Source organism: Ostrinia furnacalis, unplaced genomic scaffold, assembly GCF_004193835.3.
Source record: "Ostrinia furnacalis isolate ACB-3 unplaced genomic scaffold, ASM419383v2 OfSCF0907, whole genome shotgun sequence".
Lineage (NCBI taxonomy): Eukaryota > Metazoa > Arthropoda > Insecta > Lepidoptera > Crambidae > Ostrinia > Ostrinia furnacalis.
The window spans coordinates 108,049-128,384 of record NW_021131146.1 but is presented as its reverse complement, the minus strand read 5'-3'; the positions used below and the strand labels follow the sequence as shown (position 1 = coordinate 128,384).

The 20,336-nt window shown below is 42.1% G+C and overlaps 1 protein-coding gene across 1 annotated transcript in view; it reads left to right on the top strand.

Annotated features, from left to right (window-relative positions):
• The window catches only part of lig (ubiquitin-associated protein-like lingerer), a 57,740-nt gene extending 37,441 nt beyond the window's left edge, over positions 1-20,299 (top strand). Inside the window, exons 15-26 of the mRNA XM_028301286.1 lie at positions 1,316-1,403; positions 2,659-2,787; positions 3,653-3,837; positions 5,814-5,912; positions 6,906-6,986; positions 7,931-8,063; positions 10,700-10,797; positions 12,497-12,652; positions 12,737-13,237; positions 16,222-16,257; positions 18,161-18,261; positions 19,755-20,299. Coding sequence (XP_028157087.1) covers positions 1,316-1,403; positions 2,659-2,787; positions 3,653-3,837; positions 5,814-5,912; positions 6,906-6,986; positions 7,931-8,063; positions 10,700-10,797; positions 12,497-12,652; positions 12,737-13,237; positions 16,222-16,257; positions 18,161-18,250 — 1,596 coding nt within the window. The 3' untranslated portion in view covers positions 18,251-18,261; positions 19,755-20,299. The remainder of the gene's footprint in view (positions 1-1,315; positions 1,404-2,658; positions 2,788-3,652; positions 3,838-5,813; positions 5,913-6,905; positions 6,987-7,930; positions 8,064-10,699; positions 10,798-12,496; positions 12,653-12,736; positions 13,238-16,221; positions 16,258-18,160; positions 18,262-19,754) is intronic.
• The last annotated feature ends 37 nt before the right edge of the window (positions 20,300-20,336 follow it).

Genomic DNA, 20,336 nt, shown 5'->3' with positions numbered 1-20,336 from the left:
ATGCGAATGCAATAGCAGTTCTTTGGCCGCTTAAGATGCGCGTTATGTAAAATATGGTAACTTAGTGTAAAATGTCCCAAGGATATTTATTTATCTATACTTCTATACTAATATTATAAATGCGAAAGTAACTCTGTCTCTCTTTCACGCCTAAACCAAAGAACCGATTTTGATGAAATTTGGCATAGATACTTTCGAGTCCCGGGAATGGACATAGGATAGTTTTTATCCCGGTTTTTGAAACAGAGACGCGCGCGATATAGTTTTTCTGTGACAGACAAAATTCCACGCAGGCGGAAAGCTAGTTATTTATATCTGCATTTTATATTTTTGTTTTTCCATTCTGACACACTTCGCTGAGATTAATCTTTTCATACTATTAGAGGCCGGTAGATCTATTCTCATAAATAAAACACTGGATACTCATCTTTCACATTATATTGCCATAGTTTAGATACAATTCATCACTTAGCACAAAAGCGCGCGGAGTTGTCTCCGCGCGTCCCTCTATTCTGACGTTTGATGCTAGCGTGACATTGACGTATGGGGCCGTCCATAAATNCAACCTAATCTAACCAACTGCGTATTTCTATACTGTGTAGCCGCGAGAGCTCTTTGGTGCGCTGTCTTCGGCGAAGTATTGCGCGCGCAGATTTTGACAGCGCGAAATACCTACTTTAGCAGAAATACCAAGCCTTAAGGCCTCAAGGTTCAAATGGCGGTTGAGCATGGACAAACGTGGACAAGGTTGACTGACGACCTCATAAAGCAGTAAGGAGCTGGAAGCGCAACCTACCGGCCCGGGACCAATGCTCGTTTTTTCACCATCAATCCCTAATTTTTAAGTGATCCCTATGGTAACAAATAACAGGAATTTTGTTTTCACAGTGGTCACTTAAAAAATAGGGATTGATGGTGAAAACGGGCATGTAGGCAATATAGGTTATATCAGCAGTGGACGTTCTGTGATCTAATGACGCTGATGAAAGACGACCGATTCGCGCCGTAACCGAGCCGAGAGACCTTGACAGTTACTTGACTTTAGGCTTTCTATAAACATCAATTTGCAAGCGAGACCGAGACAGATAACTAAGTCAAGTATCGGTCACGGTCTCCCGTCGCATTCTCTTGTCTCGATCGTTTGGATTCGGCAACCACTGCGTTTGATTGCAGTTGTGAACCACTGTATTATGTAGTTATTATCAATAAATATTTATTATTTATTTATTTACTGCTGTAACACAAACTTAAAAAGAAACTGTGCAAATATTTATTTAAATAGTTGTATTGACCGTGCTAACTTTTTTGTCCGCAGTACGACAGTTCGGTGACGCCTAGCAGTAGCCTAACGAGCACGTCCACGACACAAACCTCCACAGCCAAAGTAGCCACAACCACCACATGTGAGTACATTATGTAGTATTATCAATAAGTTAGTATAGTTATAGTTGGATATGGGTAGCGCAGGACCGGTTGTTGTAGAAATCTTGGAAACCTTTGCCTAGTAGGGATACAGGGCTTAATGCTTATTTTCTGTAATAGAAATGAGTATGCGTTTCTTTTTCATACATAAGGGTGTTTTTAATATCGTGCGGATTTCATCACGGATGCGGGATGGCCCCACGTCTCCCCACTCTTCATTCTACGGGTTAAAACTAGTCCCATGTTTGTAAGTTTTGGCACAGAATAATAATTATTTACTACTAGCTTTCCGCCCGCGGCTTCGCCCGCGTGGAATTTTGTCTGTCACAGAAAAACTTTATCGCGCGCGTCCCTGTTTCAAAAACCGGGATAAAAACTATCCTATGTTCTTTCCCGGGACTCAAACTATCTCTATGCCAAATTTCATCAAAATCGGTTGCGAGGTTTAAGCGGGAAAGCGTAACAGACAGACAGACAGACAGAGTTACTTTCGCATTTAAAATATTAGTTGGGATTAACAAAAAGTTTTCCTTGTGAAGATATTTAAAAAATGTTTACTCAATGTCGTCAAAATATGGTGTAATTTAGTTTGTTTCATAGTTGAGCACCGTTTCGTTTACAAAGTAAAGTGAAAGTGCCGATGCGATAGGGCTGATTGCTACAAAAAGCAAGTAGCTTCTTTGTTTTAGTCTTCTTTGTCATCTAGCTCACCACACGCGTATTTTTTCTTTTTTCCATAGTGAATTTTTACAAGGGGGCCGAATACGCGCGTTTATTGTCATTTACTATTTGCTCGTGAATCCCTAGGTCATACCCGCTGATTGCTCGGGGAGGTTAACAGTGCCCCGATTACGCTAATTTTTAACGTCTCCAATACATACGCGCTTCTTTTCCAGTTGCGCTCCGTTTTGGTCCAGCTGTGGTGCAAATTCGTCAATTCGGTATCACGGTAATGGACGTATTTTCCTAGTATTTTCATTGTCACATGATATATTTAGCTTTACGTTTACGTCTATGCTTCGTTTGAACTAGCTGTCAAAACGACACCGCGATACGGATTTGTTAAAACAGCTGATGTTCGTTCGTCGTCCGGGCACGTTGAAGTTGAAAATGAAAATATTTAGCGTAATCGGGGCCCTGGTCTGGTTTTGATTACATACTTTTCACAGTGTATCGTAAGCTCGTGTGACTCACTTGCCTTATAAACAATCCTCACTGAACCGTGCTTCTCCGCAGCGCACGCAGCAGCAGCAGCGGCGGCAGCAGCAGCAGCGGGCAGCGCGGGCAGCACGCACCACGCCAGCGCGGCCAGCACGGCGCCCGCGCCCGCCGCCAGCGCCGCGCCCGCCGCCATGTCCAACGCAGGTACTCACACAGCCTTCACGTCTAAAGTAGGCTCGCCGACCACGCACATCATCATCGTCATTTCAGCCACAGGACGTCCACTGCTGAACATAGGCATCCCCCAATGACTTCCACATCGCACGGTTGGTAGCGGCCTGCATCCAGCGCCTTCCTGCTACTTTTATCAGGTCGTCGGTCCACCTTGTGGGTGGACGTCCCACACGACCCCAATGAGGAGATCCGTAAACGAACTAAAGTCGCTAACATAGCCCGACGGATCAGCAAGCTGAAGTGGCAGTGGGCAGGGCACATAGTACGCAGAATTGACGGCCGATGGGGCAGCAAGGTTCTGGAATGGAGGCCACGTACCGGAAAACCGGAAAACGACCACGTACAATTTCGTCCAATGACCCCAAGCTACCCACCTTTATCGCTTGCGGCTAGGCGGCGGCGGCGGCTATGGGCTCCTCTATTATCCTATCCTACTTCCTACTAATATTATAAATGCGAAAGTTTTTATGGATATCTGGATATCAACATGTTTGTTACTCTTTCACGCAAAAACTACTGAACGCATTTCGACGAAACTTACAGTATTTTTTTTATTTATAAGGCATAACATTATTATTATTATTGTTTATAGCCCAGAATAACATATAGGCTATAATTTATGACGATATGTGACAAACTGAATTTCAATAAATAAATAAGACGTGAGAAATATTTACCAAAAAGCGCCATCTATCAACATTCTTTTTGACGTTCGTAAATATATTCATGCGGACGACGAAGCCGTGCAACGCCATTTATCAAGCGCTGTTCAAAGATATTGAACCTCTGTTCTTTTCTTTGAATGTTTATGAATGAAATCCACTTGTCTCCGTAGCGAACATCGCAGGCGCGGGCTACGCGGCGGCAGCGTTATACGGCGCGGCCGGAGTGGGCGGAGTCGGCGGCGTGGGCGGAGTCAGCGGCGTGGGCGGAGTCGGCGGAGTGGGCGGGGCCACGGGCGCCTACGCTGCGTACGACGAGCAGCTCATGCGGAGTACCAGCACGCTGCCACATCATATGGTGAGTGGAGGAGTTGNTGGAGTTACTGAGCTATACAGGGTGTCCCAAATATAGTTCCAAAATACTGAACTGTCCTATCGATGACATTGACAGCGGGGCGCCACCGTCAATACCGAATCGCTGGTTCCGATTTTTGCCATGTTGGAAACCATATAGTTGAACGATGGTAGCGCCCCCCTGTCATTGAGTTTGGCGGGACAGTTCAGCGTGGGTCATCTATATACTGGTCATCACAAAAATCGGCCCACCTACGTTTTACAGGAAAACTGCGGAGTACTAGCACGCTGCCACATCATATGGTAGGTGGAGTTGCTGAGCTATACAGGGTGTCCCAAATATACTTGTCGTCACAAAAATCGGCCCACCTACGTTTTACAGGAAAACTCGTTTCTACTGACACAATCATGGTGCCCCAACAATATTGGTGTTATTTGAAAGCCCAATTAATATCCTTAAAGAAAAACACATTTAATTTCTTAATAAACGATTAACATATACAATAAATGTGACTTGAAAAAAGACCTCGCTTTGGGCTCACCTCTGAGATCAATTAGACCAATTTTTATGGTTATAAAACCAAATAATGATCTCACGTGTCCTCTTTAACAGATTGATAGCGATTAATCCCAACTTAACAGTTTTATAGCCATAAAAGTTGGCTCAAGCGTAACTACCTATTTTTTGAAGAAGTGACTCTGGATTCTTCTACAGACACATTTTTGGGGTAAAAACCTTTCCTTTAATGAAATGAAGTTTAGAACTAAGCTTATAAATGGTGCCAATATTAGTGGGAAGTGGGGATGCATACGTATGAAAGTGCTTGTCGCGGGAGGGTCGATTTTTGTGATGACCAGTGTAGTAGTGTCAAGCTGAAGCCTAGTGATGCTTTACCTCTAGGCTTCGGCTTGACACTACTTTTTGGGATACCCTCTATGTGGAGGAGTTGCTGAGCTATTATAATACGGCGCCCCACAAGGTGGACCGACGACATCATAAAGGTATAGTCTGGTCTGTGAGCACGTAGAATTATGTTGCTGTCGCGCTCGCACACTCACTGCGGGCGCCCGTCGCACAGTCGCGACAGCAACATAATTACGCGCGAGCGATAAGGATGGGTAGCTTGGGGTCATTGCACAAAATTTTACGTGCTCACAGACCGGGCTTTAGCAAGAAGACGCTGGACGCAGGCCGCAGGCCGCTACCAACTGGGCAACATGAAATGCATTGGGGGAGACCTATGTTCAGCAGTGGACGTCCTATTGCTGAGATGATGATGATGAATACGACGTTGTACGGAGTAAGCGGAGCCACGGGAGTACACTTCCAGCTACCTTCCGTTTTTTCTCTCGCTTTCATCAAATGATGATTATTTGCGATAGATCGAGACGACACGACCGAAAATGGGTAGCTGGAACTGTGGCCAATAGTATGTCGAGCAGCTGAGGAGCACTAGCACGCTCCCGCACCATATGGTGAGTCCATCATTAGAGCCACAGGACGTCCACTGCTGTACGTAGGCCTCCTCCAATGATTTCCATAATGGTCGGTTGGTAGCGGCCTGCATCCAGCGCCTTCCTGGCTACCGTTATAGGTCGTCGGTGAAGTGGCAATGAGAAAGACATCGCTCGCAAAATTAACAGCCGATAAGGCAGCACGGTTCTGTAGACCACAAGAGGCAAGCCTAGCGTTGGACGCCTACCTATACCGGTGTTTAGCTAAAAAATAGCAGGAAGGTGCTGCATGCAGACCGGTATTAACCGGCCAATCTGGAAATCACTGGGCCTCCCCCAGTGATTTCTAGATTGGCCTATGTTCTGCAGTGGACTTCCTGGGTTAAATTGATGATGATGCAATTTTTGGTAAAGTTTATTTGTATTGTAAAATTTAAGATGACCTTTTAAGAGCCCAATTACAAAAAACTTGTGTAACGTTTGAGGGTTCAAGTAAAGTAATTTTTGAATGTGATTGGTTCCCAGGGAGGTTACTACGAGGTTGGCTACGGCAGTCGCGAGGGCACATTCGGCTTGGGCGCTGGAGAACGATTCGGACGCACAGACGCTGCCTCACCTCAACAGGTAACTATTACGCTACACAACGTTAGGACGTGTTATTAATAATTTTATCGAGTTTAAACAACTAATAAGATAACTTTCATCTTACCCAAGGCATAGTGACGCGACTTTGAACGTTTGGTTGCAACTTACATACAAAACGATGTAACTCTGTCGACGGAGCAGCAGTGTCATTTACGCGACATTGTATGCAGGCGGTACACCAAGTGTATAAAGATGCGTACGCTTTACTATACTGTAATAAATGTTTATTTCTTTCTACACCGCCGTGGACAGTGACGCTGAGAGGATGCAAATGCGATTTTCGAAAGTACAAAAGTATATTTTAATGCACATTTTAATTTCTTCTAAATTGTTCGATTGTCCCTTTACAGGTTCCTGCGGCGTTACCGCCCGGCTACGCTTACTTCTACCAGCCTCCACCCACCACGTACCAGTATGGAGTCTACCCCACGGTGAGTTACAGTTTATAGCGATCATACTTGTTTGTTAATGTTATTCAAAGACTTGAGTAAATATGTACAAATTTTGAGATCTAACGTGTGCTTAGTAACTCCACATCTAAGACTATACAATTTATNTTTTACCGAAGTCAGCCCTATAGCTTCGGCGCAGTGCCGATCACTGACGTTTGTCAACAAAATGGTGCTTGACTCTTGAGACAGGCTAAATTACACCATATTGTTAATGACATTGAGCATACATTTTTTTAAATACTTTCGCGAAGTAAAACTTCTGTACGTAGTACTTATTATTATTCTGTGGTTGTAGTGACGCGACTTTGTACGTCTGCTTGCAACATACAAAACGATGTAACTCTGTCGACGGAGCAGCGGTGTCATTTACGCGACATTGTATGCAGGCGGTACACCAAGTGTATAAAGATGCGTACGACACTATAATAAATGTTTCTTTCTCTCTATACCGCCATGAACAGTGACGCTTGAAAATATGGACATATTCTTTTCTTCTAATTGATCGATTGTCTCTTTTCAGGTCCCTGCCGCGTTACCGCCCGGCTACGCTTACTTCTACCAGCCTCCACCTACCACGTACCAGTATGGAGTCTACCCCACGGTGAGTTACAGTTGATAGTGATCACACTTGTTTGTTAATGTTATTCAAACTTGAGTAAATATGTACAAATTTTGAGATCTAACGTGTGCTTAGTAACTCCACATCTAAGACTATACGATTTATATACTGGTTATAGAAATTTTGACCTCTGTCCTCCTTCGATTGTTCCCCATTTCATTCCAAGGACCCGTAATCGAGTTTCACAATCCTCTTGCTTGGTGATCGCAGTCTAGACTTGGGGATCGACGTAGACTTTTACTTAACCTGTCACTGTATCAGTCTCCAAAGCAGAGGTTTCCATACTGAGTACGGGCCACGGCATAATTATGCTGAGTGGAGTTCCATTGCGATAGGCATACGATACGCTGTTGTGACAGGGTGGCACTGCTCAGTTCACTTTTTATTTACTTGTAATATTTATGTGCTGTCTTGTCTTTTTTTCCGTATACCTTTTTTGTCCTTAATTAAGTGATGTTAATCGTAATAAATGTTTCTTTCTTTATTTCTATACTTATCCGTTTTATCACGAGAACCCCAGATTTTTTTCACTACCCCAGTTTTCAATAAACCTCCTCTAGACCTCTCGTATGCTATGAGTACTGATCACTGCGATACAATGATTGAACGTAGTTCGTAATTGTTTTCCAACGAGGGTTTTCGCGATTGAAAAATCCGCCAGATGGCTAATGGCCGTCCAAATGCTGCATGATTGGTTATTTTTGATATGACATTGACAGATATGTCAAAATCCACCAATCATGCAGCATTTGGACCTCGCGTCTACGTATTGCCATCTGGCAGATTTTTCATTCTCGAAAACCCTCATTAAAGGGCATTCACTAATCTGTGAGCGCTGTTGGCAATCTAAAGGTTAATACAGGTGGCCATTATTCTTCATTATCTTCTCGCATCTTAACCTGTATTTGTATTTTGTTGTATTCCAGTACGGCGGCGGCTCGAGCGTTACAGGCGTGGGCGGCGTGACGGGCGTAGGCGGCGTCGGCGGAGCAGCCGGCAAGGTGTCCACCTACACGCAGCAGCAGCCGCCCTACGACGCGCAGGACTCGTACAAACCTGGTGCGTGGGAATGTTAAAAGTTAAATGTTAAAGAAAGTATAGTTCGAGAGGCGTAAGATGAGCTTTGCGTTTGTGTTAGGCCCAGAACAAACGGTGAAACGCAACTGCAACGAAACTGCAACTGATGGTTACTTTTGAGTTGCATCTAATTTTCTGCCATACGGACGGAGAGACCACACATGACGCGACCAGTTTGAAACTTTCAGTTTCATTCATAAGAATCATCAGAAACTTGCAGCTTCGTTCCAGTTGCGTTTCACCGTCTGTTCTGGACCTTAGCAGGCCTGGCTCACTCCGCGCGGNTCTAGACTTGGGGATCGACGTAGACTTTTACTTAACCTGTCACTGTATCAGTCTCCAAAGCAGAGGTTTCCATACTGAGTACGGGCCACGGCATAATTATGCTGAGTGGAGTTCCATTGCGATAGGCATACGATACGCTGTTGTGACAGGGTGGCACTGCTCAGTTCACTTTTTATTTACTTGTAATATTTATGTGCTGTCTTGTCTTTTTTTCCGTATACCTTTTTTGTCCTTAATTAAGTGATGTTAATCGTAATAAATGTTTCTTTCTTTATTTCTATACTTATCCGTTTTATCACGAGAACCCCAGATTTTTTTCACTACCCCAGTTTTCAATAAACCTCCTCTAGACCTCTCGTATGCTATGAGTACTGATCACTGCGATACAATGATTGAACGTAGTTCGTAATTGTTTTCCAACGAGGGTTTTCGCGATTGAAAAATCCGCCAGATGGCTAATGGCCGTCCAAATGCTGCATGATTGGTTATTTTTGATATGACATTGACAGATATGTCAAAATCCACCAATCATGCAGCATTTGGACCTCGCGTCTACGTATTGCCATCTGGCAGATTTTTCATTCTCGAAAACCCTCATTAAAGGGCATTTACTAATCTGTGAGCGCTGTTAGCAATGTAAAGGTTAATGCAGGTGGCCATTATTCTTCATTATCTTCCCGCATCTTAACCTGTATTTGTATTTTGTTGTATTCCAGTACGGCGGCGGCTCGAGCGTTACAGGCGTGGGCGGCGTGACGGGCGTAGGCGGCGTCGGCGGAGCAGCCGGGAAAGTGTCTACGTATACGCAGCAGCAGCCTCCCTACGACGCGCAGGACTCGTACAAACCTGGTTAGTATTATAGATAAATAATACTTTGGGCTTGATCCCACTTAGAGCTCTTTTTCTCTCTCAAAATTGGACTGCCATGGGAATAGAATTTAGACAGACCCATCTGTTTTCTTAGTCCGTCTGAAGAGATTGATAAGCCAGTGGCAGTATAATTTATTTGACACGTTTAACATTTAGACGGACCGACGGGAACAGACCCATACTTTTTATTCCACATTCGATAGTACGTCGGACTTGTAGTATGTGTACGCGCCAAACCTATATATTTGACGTTGCTGCGTAAACTGACACACACAATATACTCGCATCGTACAGTATAAACTACTTTCATTGACAACTCCCGGTCCCCACATTACAAAATATTGTGCGGCGTTCGGGTGTTTAAATTCGAAGAGAAATTACCGGATTTATCTTTTTTTTTCGCTTCCCAAAGATGCTGAAAGGTATGTTGGCCATGTAGGTAATCAATAATAAAATTCTTAGGATAGTATAGGATTCTTTATTTTTCTGTAATAGTATGTTTAATTTATCTGTCTTATGTTAAAATAGGTAGGTATGAATGAAGACATTGTAATAGAACAAGTTTTTTTAATCCTAATTAGGTATATTTGAAATGTTATTTTTACTAACCTACATACGTACCTCATTACAAATAAGTAGATTAATTATTTTTTCACTAGACAGCAACCCTAACAGCGTAAGAAGAGTTCAGAGGCACGCGATAGAAAGAGACAAAACTTGTAGGTGAATAAAATTGTAGGTACGTAGTGCTGTGCGAGCTGAATTCCACTGTATCGCGTCGCAGCAAGACTCGCATTTATTTAAATCGTCGTGCGGAGTAATCCTTCTGTACCTGTACTATTACTTATTCTGTGACCTTAGTGAACATTAGAAGTAGCTAGACAAAAAACTTAAAAAATAGCCTAAGTGATAGAATGGAAAAATTTAACAAAAAAAAATACTAACAATTAAAAACGTCACGCTGTTCTTAGTACAAGAGGTGATAATTCACAGATTTGCGCCTTAGACCGATTTGCAAAAAGCGGTAATATAAACTGTCACCCCTACACTACTATCCTAGTGCATTCACACAAATGCAAAGCTCGGATTAGGTCTCGCGAACTGTAAGCCCCGCCCTTCTGGTGGGCTGTCCCACATAAACATTTCCCGACGGAAAAAATGTGGGATTACTAATGTATTGTTGAACCTCAACTTTGAACTACTATGTTCTGATTAATTTCGTTGCGGGTCCAATGATAGTTTAACTTTCCCCCGGAACAAACTTGACCTTCACTGTTTAGGTTGTCAAAATATAGATCCTGGCTACACAAGAGGTTACATGAGTTACAGCGGTGGGAACTTCTTCCTCGGTCCCTCACTGGTGAGGATCGCGACCACAGATAGTGTTTCTCCACAGACGCGGTCATAACCTGTGCGGACGAGAGGTGGGAATATTCCCGTTTTAATCATTTTTTTGTTTTCAGGCGGCCCGTACTCGGGCGGCGGCAGCAAGGCGGGCGGCGGCGCGGCCGAGCTTACCAACGCCATGTACAAGACGCACGTCGCCCTCAACAAGGTCAACGTGAGTACACAAGCACTATGCGCTCCCCTGACAACATAGGACACTGCCAATCCATGTAAAGTCCGGTCGCCGAATATAAAGAACTAACATTCCGCCCGCGGCTTCGCCCGCGTCGAATTTTGTCTGTCACAGATAAACTTTATCGCGCGTGTCCCTGTTTCAAAAACCGGGATAAAAACTATCCTATGTCCTTTCCCGGGACTCAAACTATCTGTATGCCAAATTTCATTAAAATCGGTTCAGTGGTTTAGGTGTGAAAGAGAGACAGACAGACAGAGTTACTTTCGCATTTATAATATTAGTTTAGATTTCGTCCAATGACCCCAAACTACCCATCCTTATCACTCGCGTGTAATTATATTACTGTCGCGCTCGCAAACTCACTGCGGGCGCCCGTAGCACAGTCGCGACAGCAATATAATTACGCGCGAGCGATAAGGATGGGTAGCTTGGGGTCATTGGACGAAATTCTATCTGCTCGGCGACCGGACTTTAGTATCAAAAAACTCCATTTATTGAACAGCCATTCAATTTGGTTGACAAAATTAATCAAAGCTTTAGAATTTTGGTAGCTTTGAAATCAACTTCTAATTTACAAAAAGCAAATAGACGAAAGATATTGGTCCTTGTAAGAACATCATAGATAGAGAGAGAGACAAAACCCTATTGCCATGCTTTTTATGAACTGTCAGAAAATCGCCATCCATACATTTTGTAAAGCAAAAAACAAGCTATGGCTTTTGACTAATTTTAAATATTGATGTCAAAGCTACTAAATATCTTACCTATGCTTATGTAAATAAGTTATTGATCAATCAATGACCTAATGAAAAATATCTCAGTTTAGGACAGATAAATCATGTAGTCATAAGAATACTTGCATAACTCGTTTGTTAAAACAAAATTAACTGTTAATTAATCCTATTGAGCTCTATAAATTGCTCTTATGTTTGAATAAAACATATTTTCAGTAATGTAGTAGGCATATTTATGTATTATGATTTTATGAAAGCTTTCGATAGGCATTTAGCAGAAGTGTGTTTGATATTGATTTGCATTTTGTTTTGGCCATGTTTGATGGTGATGGGTTGACATGCTGAAGAGAATGTGTATGCCATGTTTGAGAATTTGAGTGGTAGTTTTGAAACTTTTATAAAAGCGAGTCAAGATTATTTATAAATATTTATTTGAATAATTTTAAATGTCGTATGTGTTTATTTTCTTCTTCATTAGGTGTTCAATGTAGTCGATTTGTTTATTTACCGTGTGTCAATGAAAACAGAAACTTTGAATAAATGATGCTGATGACATACTTTTGAAAATAATCAGAGATGTCGCATAAATCTTAAATCTTACACCATTAAGCATGTAAATCCATTACGATTTAAATGTGGCGCAAAATAAAATATTAATTTTTGAGCATAAAGAGCCTCGATCGTGGAGCTTTGGTAAGCTTCATAAAGAGCTTAGGTTCCCTATGCAGTTGACTCCTCTGAATAAATGATCATTCCATCATTGATACGGCAGTATCTACGCTCCTGCCTGGTTCACCACCGTATAGACGACAAAAATCGAGATTTGGAATAATAAATTAATAATAATAATGACTTAAAAAACAATAGGAATGAGCATAGCCATGTATTGTGTGATACGCTGCGCGCGCTGGTAGTCCTAGGCTGTACGGGTGCGGGTGTTTCAGAGCTACGACAAGGCGGCGTTCCACAGCGGCACGCCGCCGCCATTCGGCGCCGGCTCGCACCTCTACATCCCGGCGCCGCCGCACCATCCGCACCACCACCACCACAGCGCGCACTCGCAGCACCAGGTGAGCGCACCACCCTCCACAACATGTACACACCGCACGCTCCACAGCGGCTCGCACCTGCACATCCCGGCGCCGCCGCACCATCCGCACCACCACCACCACAGCGCGCACTCGCAGCACCAGGTGAGCGCACCACCCTCCACAACATGTACACACCGCACGCTCCACAGCGGCTCGCACCTGCACATCCCGGCGCCGCCGCACCATCCGCACCACCACCACCACAGCGCGCACTCGCAGCACCAGGTGAGCGCACCACCCTCCACAACATGTACACACCGCACGCTCCACAGCGGCTCGCACCTGCACATCCCGGCGCCGCCGCACCATCCGCACCACCACCACCACAGCGCGCACTCGCAGCACCAGGTGAGCGCACCACCCTCCACAACATGTACACACCGCACGCTCCACAGCGGCTCGCACCTGCACATCCCGGCGCCGCCGCACCATCCGCACCACCACCACCACAGCGCGCACTCGCAGCACCAGGTGAGCGCACCACCCTCCACAACATGTACACACCGCACGCTCCACAGCGGCTCGCACCTGCACATCCCGGCGCCGCCGCACCATCCGCACCACCACCACCACAGCGCGCACTCGCAGCACCAGGTGAGCGCACCACCCTCCACAACATGTACACACCACACGTACACTAAGGCGATTATCACACTGCGCCGCGCTCCGCCGCGGTACGCGGAGCGACAGATTTAATCATTGTATGCAAGTACCTCAGTTTGTATAGAAAACACGCGCGGCACAACACACTGACAACACGTCTGCGCGCGGGATTTTTTTATATGAAATCACGCGGACCGCGGCGGAGCGCGGCGAAGTGTGATAACCGCCTATGTTGGCAGTAGCAGACTGTAAGACACCCCGCAGACCAAGGACTTTAAGAGGGTCTGCTTCCAATTTGTATGGAAGAATCGGCCGATACCCATACAAATGGTGTAATGCAGTGTTTTTCAACCTGTGGGTCGCGAGAGGTCGTAAAAACTACCTCAGTAAAAAATCATTACTTATAAAGACAGATTTATCCGAAATCTGTATCCGTATTCGATCCCTACGAACATTTTTGTAACATTATAAAATGCATGAAAAAAAGCGAACGCTCGGGGGGTCGCCAAATATTTTTTTCATACTAGAGGGGTTGTGTCATGAAAATGGTTGAAAAACACTGGTGTAATGTGAGCACTTCCATACAAGTTCATACTGATTAAGCCTAGCCGCAGACTACAGACTTTTTGTCGGGCTGTTAATCAGTATGGATAAGTAAGAAAGTGCACATATTGGTATCAGCCGATTCTCCATACAAATTAGAATCGGGCCCAACTATCGGCCGACAAAAGAAATATGCACCATCCTAGACTACATCTCACTTAACACCAGGTGCGATTGCGGTCAAATACCTGCCTTGTTATGCATAAAAAATGTTTATAGTCTGCCTACGGGGAGTCTAACAGCCCGACTGCCTAAAGGTCACAAGACCCGGTCCATCCGTCATTGTCCAACGTTTTACACTCACAGACACACACGTTAACCCGTTAAACGTATAGGGCCCACTTGCATAACTACATTGTAAGAAGTACATATATACAGTGTGTCCGGGCATGTAGTGATCAAACTTTAAGGGCGTAATCTATGGACAATTTTATCGGTGAAAATACTTTAAAGAAGAACGGTCACGCCCCATACAAAAAAAACCCAGACCCGACAGAAACGAGACATACCTCAGTTTTTTTGTCACGTCTTAATTAGTTAAATTATATATTTTTTATATTCGAAATTTATGTATAACACCAAAATATTACCCTTTGTTTTTGTTTAGGCGTTATACAAAAACTAATACAAAATGCTTATTTATCACCAAAATTGGTAAATGTATGTACCTAAATGTCTATTACAGCTGCTATGGAATGTATCTAGGTGACCTGGAGATACAGCCGGATTATACAGGGTGGTTATACATATGGAACGATAAGTGATCTCACTCGATTATTTCTAAACTATACAAGATATCAAAAAACTAGTTACTGATTCTGAAAGTGCTTCACGAGCTCTTTCAAATGGTACCAATAATAGGGTACAGATTATGAAAGCTGGTAACATTGAATTTTTGGATTTTGTAACTTATTATTTTTTCCACCCTGTATAATCCGGCTGTATCTCTAGGTCACCTAGATACATTCCATAGCAGCTGTAATAGACATTTAGGTACATACATTTACCAATTTTGGTTATAAATAGGCATTTTGTATTAGTTTTTGTATAACGCCTAAACAAAAACAAAGGGTAATATTTTGGTGTTATACATAGATTTCGAATATAAAAAATATATAATTTAACTAATTAAGACATGACAAAAAAACTGAGGTATGTCTCGTTTCTGTCGGGCCTGGGTCACAGATGACCGTTCTTCTTTGGGGCTTGACCCATTTCTCGCATATTTACAAGGATTTAAGTTTTTAATTTTAAGTTTTCACCTCTTCCTTCAAAAACAAGTGATAGGGTGGGTAGTTTAACATTAATAAGCAAAAATTTTATATCATGCGATAGCCAATAAAATTATCTACTAGTAGAAGTAGAAAACAGACACAAGTTTCATACATTTTAAGGGAGTAAGAATGGATTTAATTTAAGGGGTATCTTTGTTCAACAATTACGTCAAAACTAATAGACGTAGACTAATAAATTTACATTCGTTTTGTAGAATAGCTCAAATACTAATAATAAAATGCAAATAAAACATACCTTAACGACCTGGTTTTTCTTGTGTTGGGAAATAACTGAAAAAGNACTGCATCTAACTTAACACCAGGTGCGATTGCGGTCAAATACCTGCCTTGTTATGCATAAAAAATGTTTATAGTCTGCCTACGGGGAGTCTAACAGCCCGACTGCCTAAAGGTCACAAGACCCGGTCCATCCGTCATTGTCCAACGTTTTACACTCATTTACACTCACAGACACACACGTTAACCCGTTAAACGTATAGGGCCCACTTGCATAACTACATTGTAAGAAGTACATATATATACTTTGGGAGTATACCTAAAGTAAGAAATGTTTGTACTAAGGACAACAGGTACAAACATAGTGACAAAAGTTTATCAGTTGTGCCAAAATTGGTCAATAGCTATGAATAATAATTTGGGTTGAATTTATATTTACTTTAAAAAAAAAGGTTTTTAAGCAACTGATAAAACAGTGCAAGTGGGCCAAAAGCGAATAGTTGATACACATGACAAAATTAAATACAAAACAAACCCAGTAATAATAAGTTAATATAGATTTAGTTATTTATTACTTAATTAAGCATCTCTTTCATATATCAATAAATTCGCTGCATTGCACACGTTTTAAGCCTAAAAAACATTGCAGCAGTATCCCTAATAGTTTCAAAACATTTCATGAAAGATTTAATTTTTTGAAATATTAAAGTATCACAAAATTTCATACACTCAATATAAATTGTATATAAGTACGCCTTGACTCCACCGACGCATGCGAATAGTAAAGAGTTTGAACGGCATGCGTCTAGTTTGTATTTTTTACTTTAATATTACATTCTTAGAGTATGCTTTCGTTTGTAGATGGATGCCAGGGTGAACAGTAGTCATAATAGGCGGGTAAGTTAATATGTACATCGTATATGTTTATCGCACCGTATATATTTATATGACGTATATATACCGCACGTGTTTGCCATGCTATGTATCTAACCGTATGTAGTTATTACCCGCCTTTTCAATTGCATGTGTTTTTTATTTTTATTTATTGAGCATCCTTTTGTTTCGCTTTTTGTATGTCCGTCGAATGATAGAAAGCTTATCCCTTTATTAAAAAAAAAAACAGTAGAATAGTGTTAGTTACTAATCTAATACTCTTAACTTTCTGGCAAATTAATGTCATTTTCGCTGTTATGAAAAGCGAAAAATCTATATTTAACGCAAAACCGTGTTTTAGAAAGAAAGTTTCAATTATTACGAACATAAATACCCAGTCGCGAAAAGGGTTGGCTATAATGTTTAACAAATTATTTATAAATAGCCCAGAGTTTGCTATGTTTTGTGTGCATGTGCTTGTCTATGACTGTGATTGTGCATAGTACAGTCAGCGTCAAGTAGTTCATGACACCCAAAGTACCCAAAGAGTTCGCAACACGTCTTTGTTGGAATAAAGTTGTGTTGTCTACTTTAGGTGTCACGATTATTTGACGTTGACTATACGACTATCCGTGGTGTATTTGTACATTTATTTATGTCGCAAGTGTCAAACTTTCCTTTAGAAGAGATTGCTATTGTGATTGTAGCTTCGTAATACGGATGTTACAAATTGACCATGTATAGTCATGGCGCAAGTACACTATGCTGAAAAACCGAGACGAAGTGCGAACCCGCTCACCGAAGTATGGGCGACGCACGGGTAAAAGTAACCGAGATGGTGTTTACACTATTACGTCTATGTCAATTTCCCGCATAGTGTACTTGCGCCATCACAAGGCATTCATCGATTTAAATGAGCTTCAGTCTTTTTATTTGAGTGTTCATATTATATCAGTTTAATGCCGTGCTTACGTACTATTTTTGATTAGTTTTTCTTAGGTGTCCGTCTACCTTTTGTTTATATTTTAATGCTATATTTGTCTATCTATATCATATCGTGCGACAATAATCTACAGTCCATTGAACTTTTTACGAATATTTGATTCGTAATTGGTTCACATTGGAGAGTTTTGGGCGATAATTTAAAGGTTTGCAACGTGATCTAAGTTACTAACATTGTTAGTAATAAAATTATTATGTAGCTTACTGGTTGCACTACGCAAACTAACTTCAGCTCGAAATTATTAAATGTTTCAAAACTCGATACAAATTCAAGCTTCAAGCTCTTTGGTTGAATCCCAATGTTTGCTTGAATTGAAACTTGAGTTCGAATCGAGCATTGAGCTTTAAATGGCCCTCAGCTTCGTTATAGGTCTACAACCTACAACAGGCCTAATTCTCGCAACCAGAAAAGCTTCCCAAGACTAAGCAAAAATTGCGACAGTTTTGACGCCCAAATCGCTGCGATCCGATTTTTTATGTACACGTCGAATATAACAGAATATTAGCTATTTCAATGAATGTGGTTATGGCGCAGTTACACCATGCGGAAAATTGATCGAGACATAATACAAACACGCACTTCAGTTAGTTTTGCGGTGCGAATATTGGCCCATTTACTGTCCCGAAGCAGTGGTAGGGTTAATACTGGGACGTGTGAAAGTGCTTTTTAAAAGTCTATTTGCAAAAATAAATGAGTTTTGTGAGTTTTTTTTTATGAGTTTTTACTTCGATGCTCGCACTTCTTCTCGGTCAATTTCCGGCATAGTGTATCTGCGCCATTACAAAATATGAACGTGTTCGACATTATTCTGCCACAATTCGCTTCGTCAAGCAATCGCAATACTCTGTTGCGACTAATGCCAAGTCTAGGGCAGCTTTCTGTGTATCCTCTGCGATGTGTACCAAGTGTATTGTTTATCCCCAGGAGAGCGGAGCGGGCGGAGGCCGCGCGGCCGCGTCCAAGCAGCCGTCGAGCAAGCCCACCTACTCGCAGTCCTACTGGACGCCCAACTAGGCGCCGCACAGGTGAGATATAAAAAAAAAAAAAAAATTCATTTATTTCAGGCCAGGGCCCATAAAATTTCAATAATAATAATAATTGCATTAAATAATTAAAATCTCATATTAAATCAATAATAATAATAATGGAGACAAATAAATTAAATTAAAACATCAAAATTTAATGAAAAGATTTAAATAAAAAATTAAATTAAATAAAAAATAAATTAAACATTAAAATAATAAATAAAATTACAATCTAAATTTAAATAATAAATAAAATTACAATCTAAATTTAATCGATATACAGAGCCTGTAGCCTTATTCACGTAACAAAACATCAATCGCTGAATGCGATCCTATCGAGTAATCGTTCTATAGTAATGACCCTTGTGAATACGGATTTAGAACTGTTTTTCAATGGGACGACTTTTGAACGTCAGCGAGATCTTGACTGTCAAAATACGTGAATTAGGCCACTAGCCACACTGGCGGATTGCGAGCGTTTTCAAAGCGTTGCGGCGATGCAGCGTACACGCGTTTCCGCGGCGAAGACGTCGCGGTTGCGCGGCGAACACGAGACGAAAACTCTAGGCGGAAACTTTGCGCATTTGCAATGTATTCGCCGCGTCGTCGCTCCGCTTTGAAAACGCTTGCAATCCCCCAATGTGGCAGCTCACTAAGTATACATTTACTAAAGCCTGGTCCGTGAGCACGTAGAATCCCGTCCAATGACCCCAAGCTACCCATCCCTATCGCTCGCGTGTAATTATATTGCTGTCGCGCTCGCACACTCACTGCGGGCGCCCGTCGCACAGTCGCGACAGCAACATAATTGACAGTTTGACACCATACCCCAATAATTCGAAACTACAACTGTTTTAAAAAGACTCTTCATTCTGGTCTTAAAAACCTAATTTATTTTAAATTACCTGTAAATTAAGATTTTTGGTTGCATTGTAATTAAAAAAAGTAGTTTAATTGGGTTGATAAAATAGTGACGTCACTTGCTTGTAGTGCCATACAAAATCTATGGGATAGTTTCGTTTTGTGACAGTTTTAAAAAGTACGTCAATTGATTGTGGTGTCAACATGTCTATTACGCGCGAGCGATAGGGATGGGTAGCTTGGGGTCATTGGACGGGATTCTACGTGCTCACGGACCAGGCTTTATACGATACTCATCCCACATCTTTTTCCCACCACTGGGGCACACCACCACATAAGTCGAACCACAGACGGGGCCGGTGCCGCAACAATATGCCCAAAAACAGAACACATTGCTCGTGACAATAATGATGACAGCAGCGACGTCATAATGTAAACGTCAATATTCGAACGTTGAGTACTGATACCGCAGTGGATAATGAGCACATATTTTGATTACTTTGTGTATGTGAATTTCTAATGCGACACTGAGTTTCGAACTCAGCGCATTAGTTGGCATCTCTCTATATCTCTATGATGCGGAGTCTCGAAATGTAAAATGTGTGCTGATGCAATTGTTTTCTTGTCCGCAGGTACTAAACTTCACATGTACATAGATAATGGCGCTCGCGCCCCCTCAAGAGAGCAGTCAATTGTCGGCGCCGCCGACTCACGCCACTGTATTATAACAGAGGAACGAAACTATGTTGATAACTTTACTTTACTATTCCTTTAAATTTACCGTGCACCGGCGCCGAGCGGACGCCTTCGGACGCCGGACGACGCGGCCGGACGCGCCCGGACGCCGGACACTCGAGGCCAGCCCTCGAAAGACTCGCCGTAGGTTACGATTGTTTAAAAAATTAACTGTAGTGCTATGTATATCTTATCTTTATATATAATATGTATATGTATGTAAGCGTTTGGTACGCTATGCGCGCCGAATTTTTTTGTATTTAGTTGTCAAACTTTTTGTAATTACATTATTATTATTATTAAAATGTCAAATAGTTGATAATATAATCGTATTAAACGGTACCGTAATAATAGTCGAGCTCTTTTTTATGTGAAAGAATGCTGTTGTGATGATCTCGCGGGCATTTGAAAGTATGAGGGAATTACACGTATTGGAACTTGCTATGTTTTGTTTTACTTTCAAAATACCTTTTCTACGC